This window comes from Heterodontus francisci, chromosome 17 (genome assembly GCF_036365525.1).
Source record: "Heterodontus francisci isolate sHetFra1 chromosome 17, sHetFra1.hap1, whole genome shotgun sequence".
In the NCBI taxonomy this organism is placed as follows: domain Eukaryota; kingdom Metazoa; phylum Chordata; class Chondrichthyes; order Heterodontiformes; family Heterodontidae; genus Heterodontus; species Heterodontus francisci.
This window is the reverse complement of record NC_090387.1, coordinates 7390818-7399532: the sequence shown is the minus strand read 5'-3', so window position 1 is coordinate 7399532 and position 8715 is coordinate 7390818. Positions and strand designations below refer to the sequence as shown.

Below are 8715 nucleotides of genomic sequence, written 5' to 3'. Positions count from 1 at the left end.
GAAATAAACCTGTTAACAACCTCATCATGGGCGATGCAAAGGACTGGTTACTGCAGTCTTGCAACCTCTGGGTGGATATTTGAGAGCCCACTGCAATGGGCGTAGCTACTAAACTCTATAATATTCCCCACCCCTCAAAGTTATCGAGAAGGCCGAGTGGAGCATTTAACGTCTGCAACTGGACATGAATCAGTAGTAGGAGCAGGAGCAGTAATCATAGAAAAATCTGCATGAAACATCATCTGTTCCGAAAATATCATTTTGCATCCGTTTCTTTGCCGTTATATTTAGAAAATAAGCTTTTGCAAAGTCCTTTACAATTTTTTTCGCGAAGTTATTTGCAAAACTTGCATAACGATTTTTGCCAAGTTTTCAATACCATCTGGTATTTGCAAAGATTTTTTGGAAAGTCATTTATCAAGTTTTTTGCAAAGTTTTAAAGATTTTTTTGCAGTTATTTGCAAAGACATTTGGCAAGTTATTAAGTTTTTTGCAAAGTTTTAAAAGATTTTTTTGCAGTTATTTGCAAAAAAATTTGGGAAGTTAAGTTTTTTTTGCAAAGTTTTAATAACTTTTTAATAGTTTATTTTCAAAGTTTAAAGGCAATTGTCTGAACTTTGACAAATCTGAAACTGATCTATCTCACTCGTTAGTTTTTTTTCTAATTTCCTGTCTGTATTGCTGTTCGTTCCATTGTCTGAAGTCCTCACATTACGGATTCCAAGTTACCGCAAAATTACGATTTCCGTTTCCCGCCGAAGGCGCCCCCCCCTAAAAAGTTCTTCAATTTCTAAGTTCTTTAATTTCCCTAAGAAACAAAATCGCTAAACTGAATTTCCTTGGCCCCTTTCTCCTTCTTCCTCTCTGCCTCCCCTGATCTGGTGCTGTGATGGGAGAGACAGATTTACCGGAGACTGCTGCCCCTTCCTCGCCGGGGCTGAGTGCTCTGATCCCGGACAAAACTTTCTTAACTTCTCGGAAGGGACTGCTGCTCGCAGCTGAATTGGTGAGTCTGTTAAAATCTGCATTCTTCTTTCAGTTAACACCTCGCCCCCATTACTTGTGGACCAGCTGCTTCAGCACTGCGAATAATTGAATTTTCACTTACCATGTCCAAATAAACGAGAAGGCACTGTTTATCTAGGAATTTACTTGTTTATTTTGGCAAGAGGAGTCCAGAATTTCAGTTGATAGCAAACAGGGGAGCGTGTTGGCAGTGCCTGGTCTGGTGTTCGTGTAACTGTACCAGGAGAGATCGGTTTCTCTGTTGACCGCAAAATGCCAGTCACCCCTGCCCATGCTTCACCCACTTCTCACATATGTGCAGGGATGCTGTTGTTCTTGTCGGGCTGTTGGACCATGGAGGGCATCACAAGTCTGCCCTCACTCCATGTCTCAACACTGGTCAGAAACACTCAGCTGGGGAACAGAGGACAATTGTAGCACCACCTCCCCACCCCCGGGTTCCCCCACCCCCATAACCACTGCTCCAGTTCACAGCAACGAGAGGAGAGGTGCAAAGGGGATACAGATACACAGATCACTAAGAGTTGTGACACAGGTTAATAAAGCCACACACAAAAACAAAGCACTGGGGTTCATTTTTAGAGGGAATGGAATTGAAAAGCAGTGAAGTTATGTTAAACTTGTATTGAACCTTGTTTGGTCCAGACTGGGAATACTGTGCACTGTTCAGATCTTCATATTACAAAAAAGATACAGAGGAATTGTTCTCTTTAGAGCAGAGAAGGTCAAGAGTAGATTTAATCGAGGTTTTCTAAATTATAAGAGTCAATTAGGAGAAACTGTTTCTATTGGTGGGGGAGGGGAGGGTCAGTAACTTGAACCAGAGGGGGAGATTAGGAGAATTTTTTTACACAGTGAGTTGTTGTGATCTGGAATGCGCTGCCTGAAAGGGCGGTGGAAGCAGATTCGATAGTAACTTTCAAAATGGAATTGGATAAATACTTGAAAAGGAAAAAAATTATAGGGCTGTGTGGAAAGAGCTGGGGAGTGGGACTTATTGGATAGCTCTTTTAAAGAGCCAGCACAAGGACAATGGGCCAAATGGCCTCTTCCTGTGTTGCAAGATCCTATAAATAATCAGGCCCAACATGAGGGGGGGGGGGGGGAGGGTGGCAGGAGGGATTTTGATTAACAGGTGTGCTTGAGGATAATGGTCGTTGACCATCGCAGGCTCACAAATCAGTAACCTGCTACCAGTGCAGACTCAACTACTTAACATTACTCTCCATCTCGCTCCAGGTGCTGTCCTTCATCATTTTCATTTGTTACCTGGCATCCTCCTTGGCATCTTTCATGGCCGCTCCACTCATCGAGTTCCTGCTGGCCCTTTGCGCCTATTATGTATACGTGACAAAGTACATTGACCATTTCTCGGGTTTCCACTGCCCTCTGATTGTAAGTATCACCTCTCACTTCCCCTGGATGTAAAAGGTACGGTGTTGGCAGATGACACATGGTGTTGGCAGATGACAGTGGTGTTGGAGGTGACACATGGTGTTGGCAGGTGACACATGGTGTTGGCAGATGACACATGGTGTTGGCAGGTGACACATGCCAGCTTGGCTCAGCTGGTACCACTCTAACCTCGAAGTCATACATTTGTAGGTTCAAATCCCCACTCCTTGAGACTTGAGCACAGAATAGGGACAGACAGACAATCTTCAGCCCCTCGAGCCTGTTCTGACGATCAGTGAGGTAATGGCTGATCTGTCTCGTAACACCATTCACCTGCCTTGTTTCCGTAACCCTGAATACACTTCCTGAAGATAAATCTATTAATCTCAGTTGTGAAATTTCCATTTGACTTCCAGCATCAGCAGCTTTCTGGGGGAGAGAGTTCCAGATTTCCACTCCCCTTTGTGTGAAGAAGTGCTTCCTGACATCACCCTGAATGGTCTGGCTCTAATTTTAAGGTTATGTCCCCTTGTTCGGGACTCTCAATCTACCCTATCAAATCCTTCAATCTTCTTAAACAATTCAATTAGATCACTTCTAAATCTCCCAGAATTTTGAAAGGATATATATGAGCCTCTACATTTCCCCTGCGTCAGCACTGCCACATGTTGGAAAGTCCAGCAGCAATTTACTTCCCCCACCTGGCCTGCTCATGGGTTCAAGTCCCACTCCAGAGATTTGTGTACATAATCTAAGCTGATACTTCCAGTGCAGTACTGAGGGAGTGCAGCGCTGTCGGAGGTGCCATCTTTCAGAGTGATGCTAAACCAGGATCCCGTCAGTCCTCTCAAGTGAACAGAAAAGATCCCATGGCACTATTCGGAAGAAGAGCAGGGGAGTTCTCCCTGGAGTCCTGACACCAATATTTATTCCTTTACCAATCCTTAAAAACAAATTTCCTGGTCACTTTCACATTGCTGTTTGTGGGAGCTTGCTGTGTGCAAATTGGCTGTTGCATTTCCTTCATTACAACAGTGAATACACTTCAAAAGTACTTCATTGGCTGTAAAGCACAATTGGGAGATCCTGAGATAATGAAAGGCGCTATAGAAATACAGTTTCCATCTTTTATTGTAATAGGCCCTGAATTCTCTCGAAACCCTTCAGATACATTGCATTAGCTTGCAGTGCAATGCCTGTGACTCACACTGACTGCCTTGCACTAACCACTGCAGCGGGTTCATTCGATAAGTTTTGCTAACTCTGTTTTAATGAGTAATTTCTTTTAACACAATTCAATTATTATGTTTTGAAAAAATACTCCAGGATTTCCTGCGATGTGTAACTGCTGCTGTCATTTTCTTCGCCATCTCGATTTACGCCATTACAAAAAGTGCAGCAGCTTCGAAAACGGCAGGAGTGAGTAACTTCAAATCTGTTGTGAAACCCATCTATTGATCAGATTCCATTTTCACCTGCTGCCATATCAAATCAGTAATTTTATTGTATTCCTCCTCTTCCCCTTTTTTAAAAGGTCTTTGGTTTCATAGCAACTGTTGTGTTTGCCTTCGATTTCTACTACATCTGCAACAACTTGATCAGCCTCATAAACCCTCAGGATCTACCCACCCACACTGCAACGATCAAAAAATCCACAGGTAAGGAGAGAAACTGAACACTTCCTCATCATTAGCCCTCCGACCTCACAGTACAACTCAACAACTTGTATTTATATAGCAACTTCAACATCATAAAACATCCCAAGGTGCTTCACAGAAGCATCAAACAAAATTTGACACTGAGCCACATGTTGAAATATTAGGACCATGTGCCCAATAACTTACTCAAAGAGGTAAGTTTTAAGAAGCATTTTAAAAGAGGATAGAGAGGTGGAGGGGTTTAGGGAGGGAAATTCCGAAGCTTAGGGTCTAGGCGGCTGAAAGCACGGCTGCCAATGGTGGAGCAAGTTAAAATTGAGAACGTGCACAAAGCCAGAATTGGAGAAGTGCAGATATGTCAGAGGGTTGCGGGGCTGCAGGAAGTTACAGAGATAGGGAGGGGCAAGGCCATGGAGGGATTGGAAAACGAGGGTGAGAATTCTAAAATTGAGGCATTTTCAGCCCAAGAGCCAGAGTAGGTCAGTGAGCTCAGGGGGTGATATCTTACATCGGTGACCCCTTATTCTGAAGCTACGCTGCCGAATTCTAGATTCCCACATGAAGGGAAACGTCCTCTCAGCATCTACCCTGTCAAGTGACCTCAGAATCTTGTATGTTTCAATAAGATCACCTCTCATTCTTCTCAACTCAAATGAGTATAGGCCCAACCTGCTCAATCTTTCCTCATAAGACAAACCCCTTCATCCCAGGAATCAGCCTAGTGAACCTTTTCTGAACTGCTTCCAATGCAAGTATATCCCTCCTTAAATGAGAGAAAAACTGTACACAGTACTCTCGGTGCAGTCTCACTAATGCCCTGTACAGTTGTAGCCATACTTTCCTACTTTTATACTCCATCCCCCTTGCAATAAAGGCCAATATTCCATTTGACTTCCTCATTACTTGCTGTACCTGCATGCTAATGTTTTGTGTTTCATGTACAAGGACACCCAGATTCCTCTGTACCGCAGCATTCTGTAGACTCACTCCAGTTAAATAATATTCTGCTTTTCTATTCTTCCTATCAAAGTGGACATCACATTTTCACACATTATACGCCATCTGCCAAATTTTTGCCCACTCACTTAACCTATGTGTATCCCTTTGCAGATGCTTTGTATCCTCCTCACAACTTGCTTTCAGGATACGTGAGTTCAGATCCCACCATGGCATCTGGGGAATTTAAATTCATTAAATAAATCTGGAATGAAAAGCTCAAATCAGTAATGGTCACCATGAAACTACTGATTTGTTGAACTTGCAGGTGGTGGTGTTCCCATGCATCTGCTGCCCTTGTCCTTCTAGCTGGTAGAGGTTGCGGGTTTGGAAGGTGCTGTCGAAAGAGCCTTGGTGAGTTGCTGCAGTGCATCTTGTAGATGGTACACACTGCTGCCACAGTGCGTCAGTGTTGGAGGGAGTGAATGTTTAAGGTGGTGGATGGGGTACCGATCAAGTGGGCTGCTTTGTTCTGGATGGTGTCGAGCTTCAGGAGTGCTGTTGGAGCTGCATCCATCCAGGCAAGTGGAGAGTATTCCATCACGTTCCTTATAGATGGCGGACAGGCTTTGGGGAGTCAGGAAGTGAGTTACTTGCTGCAGAATTCCCAGTCTCTGACCTGCTGTTGTAGCTGCAGTTTTTATATGGCTGATCCAGTTAGGTTTCTGGTCAATGGTGACACAGACAATATTGATGTTGGGCGATTCAGTGATGGTAATGCTACTGAATGTCAAGGGGAGATGGTTAGATTCTCTCTTGTTGGAGATGGTCATTGCCTGGACTTGTGTGGCACAATTGTTATTTGCCAATTTCCCGCCCAAGCCTGAATGTTGTCCCAGTTGTGTTGCATGCAGCCACAGACTGTTTCATTAAGTTTAGGTTTCACTCTAGAGACCTGACTACTTAATCCATTGCGGTGCTGAGGGAGGTCTGCACTGTCAGAGATGCCGTCTTTCAGGGTGAGACATTAAACTGAGGCCCCGTGGATGTAGAAGATCCTGTGGCACTAATTCGAGAAAGAGCGGCAGAATTCTCCTGAAAGGGCAGGCGTGGGGGCCTCGTTTTAACATCTCAGCCAAAAGACAGAACCTCTGACAGTGCAGCACTCCCTCAGTACTGCACAGGGAGTGCCAGCCTGGAGTTTGTGCTCAAGTCTCTAACGTAGGACTCAAACCTATGATTTTCTGACTCTGAGTGATACTGACCGAACCAAGCTGATACCATGTAGAATGAATGAAGTATTTTCCTTAATGTTTGTATCCATTGTTTCTCTCCCTCTCTCTCCAGCTGAAGAGGAAAGTTCAGACTCCGATTGTGATTGAAACTGTGTAAGGAAGATGGAAGATTCCATGTCTTGCTTTTCTGCTGGTCACCCCACTGCCCTGTGATTCATTATTTTCATACTGACCTGCATTAATGCTTGTGATGCCATCTAAACCTCTCTTTGTAAAACAAGAGATGGAGATGGAGAGAGAGATCCCACCAACATCGAACAGCGCCAGAGATTTGACCAAAATGGAAAATACTGCGGATGCTGGAAATCTGAAATAAAAACAGAAAATGCCGGAAACACTCAGCAGGTCTGGCAGCATCTGTGGAGAGAGAAAAACAGAGTTAACAATTCAAGTCGATTATCCTTCTTCAGAACTGGAAAAAGTTAGAAATGTGTCAACTTTTAGGGAAGTACAGAGGCAAAGTGTGGGGGGGGGTGGGGGGTGGGGGGGAGGGGGGACAAAACAGAAGGTATGTGATCGGGTGGAAGGCAGGAGAGAGTAAATGACAAAAGGGATGATGGTACAAGACCAAAGCAGATGGTAATGGGACAAGTAAAGAATCAAAAATGGGGCTAGAGGTGTAAATGGGAAATAGCAGAAACAACAGCTGCCATCTGAAAAAATGGGGGCAGAGTTTCGTGATGGAAAATTGTGGAACTCAGTGTTGAGTCTGGAAGGCTCTAAAGTGCCCAGTCGAATGGTGAGGTGCTGTTCCTAAAGTTTATGTTGAGCTTCATTGAACAGTGTTGTAGGCCAAGGATGGGAAAGGACAGAGCGTGAGTGGGTTTGAGAATGAAACTGACATACACACCTTCCCCCCCCCGCCTCTGCACTTGCTTAAAACCGGTAACATCTCTAACTTTATCGAGTTCTACCAAAAGGTTATCGACCTGAAACGTTAACTCTGTTTTTCTCACCACACTGCCTAGTATTTCCAGCATTTTCTATTTCGACTCCAGAGATTTAACAGTAAGCTTCACAGACACCAGTTGAACCACTGGGTTCATTGGAACAGAGTTAACATCACTTGGTACATGGGATATCCCTACTTCATGTCATGGAGTTTAATAACCGGATTACCCCATCCCCCGTATCCTGCTTTTAACCCTTTCCTCACTGCTTTTTGTTCCTGCTACATAGATATCTCTCCCAACATGAACCAAGTCCTCCTTCTTAAATAGCTTATTAGCTAGGAAGTCAATTTCCCCCATTTATATACAAAAAAATTCCTTGCTAAAATTTAGATCAACCTTCAGTGCAAATTTCACTGCTGTCTCCTGACCTGCCATTTATTTGCATCTATGAAAATTCAGACAAATTACACTAAAAAAAAAAGCAAAATATTAGTTGTGAATCTAAAATAGCTTGTATTTATAGAGTGCATTTAATGTAATAAAATGTCCCTATTTGCTTCACAGGAGCGTTAAACACAATTTGACACTGAGCCGCATAAGGAGATATTAGGGCAGATGATCAAAAGCTTGGTTAAAGAGGTAGGTCTTAAGGAGTGTCTTAAAGAAGGAGAGAGATGTGGAGCGGAACAGGGAGGGAATTCCAGAGATTAGGGTCTGTGCAGCTGAAGGCACATGTCATCTCGATGGGAAGGCTGTTCAAACTGCACAGGTGAAGGAATAATCTTAAGTGTGACACGTCTTCGCATCTTTGGATCTGAAACAGGATCTGCCCGATCTGAATGACCAAGGGAGAACAGAGTTAACATCACTTGGTATGGGAAGGATCACCTTGGACAGAGCTGATGCACAGCATCTCTCTCCCCATAGTAACATGTATTTTAACCTCTATCTTAATGTAACCTGCTTGCATATGTCAAATGGATTTTTTCTCCTCCTTGCTTGTTGAGTGTCACGGTCTGTACTCATCCAGGAATAGAGGAAGTGCTTGCATTTCACTCGCGCCTTTCACAACCTCAGGTCTGCTTTACAAACAACAAAGTACTTTTGAAATGTAGTCACTGTTGTCGGAGATTTGGCAGCCAATTTGCACACAGCAAAATCCCACAAATTGTGAAGGTATAAACAACCAAATAAACATTTTTTTTTTTAAAAAAGGTGATTTTGACTCGGGGATAAATATTGGTCAGGACACCAGGGAGAACTCCCGTGCTCGTCAGACTCATGGGCGAGGGCAGACGGGGCCTGAGTTTAACGTCAGATCCAAAACACAGCACCCCTGACAGTGCAGCACTCCCTCAGTACTGACCCTCCGACGGCGCTCCCTCAGTACTGACCCTCCGAAAGTGCGGCGCTCCCTCAGTACTGACCCTCCGACAGTGCGGCGCTCCCTCAGTACTGACCCTCCGACAGCGCTGCGCTCTCTCAGTACTGACCCTCCAACAGCGCGGCGCT

The 8715-nt window shown here is 44.1% G+C and overlaps 1 protein-coding gene across 2 annotated transcripts; it reads left to right on the top strand.

Moving 5' to 3' along the window:
* Window positions 1-558: 558 nt before the first annotated feature.
* Window positions 559-8422, top strand: cmtm3 (CKLF-like MARVEL transmembrane domain containing 3). Of its 2 annotated transcripts, none has more exons than XM_068049066.1 (5): window positions 559-1006; window positions 2266-2421; window positions 3748-3840; window positions 3956-4079; window positions 7768-8422. In XM_068049066.1, the coding sequence occupies exons 1-5, from the start codon at window positions 890-892 to the stop codon at window positions 7785-7787; spliced, it is 510 nt and encodes a 169-aa protein (XP_067905167.1). In that variant the 5' UTR covers window positions 559-889; the 3' UTR covers window positions 7788-8422. The 2 variants fall into 2 exon arrangements, with proteins under 2 accessions (XP_067905167.1, XP_067905166.1); XM_068049065.1 differs by lacking the exon at window positions 7768-8422 and adding an exon at window positions 6363-6774 and having other exon boundaries at window positions 563-1006.
* The last annotated feature ends 293 nt before the right edge of the window (window positions 8423-8715 follow it).

What these genes read in the sequence shown, in the direction of transcription:
- cmtm3 (XM_068049065.1), top strand. Translation starts at nt 890, where the DNA reads ATGGGAGAGACAGATTTACCGGAGACTGCTGCCCCTTCCTCGCCGGGG. An exon ending in GTTTCCACTGCCCTCTGATT is followed by an intron (nt 2,422 to 3,747) that starts GTAAGTATCACC and finishes AAAATACTCCAG; the next exon opens with GATTTCCTGCGATGTGTAAC. An exon ending in AACGATCAAAAAATCCACAG is followed by an intron (nt 4,080 to 6,362) that starts GTAAGGAGAGAA and finishes CTCTCTCTCCAG; the next exon opens with CTGAAGAGGAAAGTTCAGAC.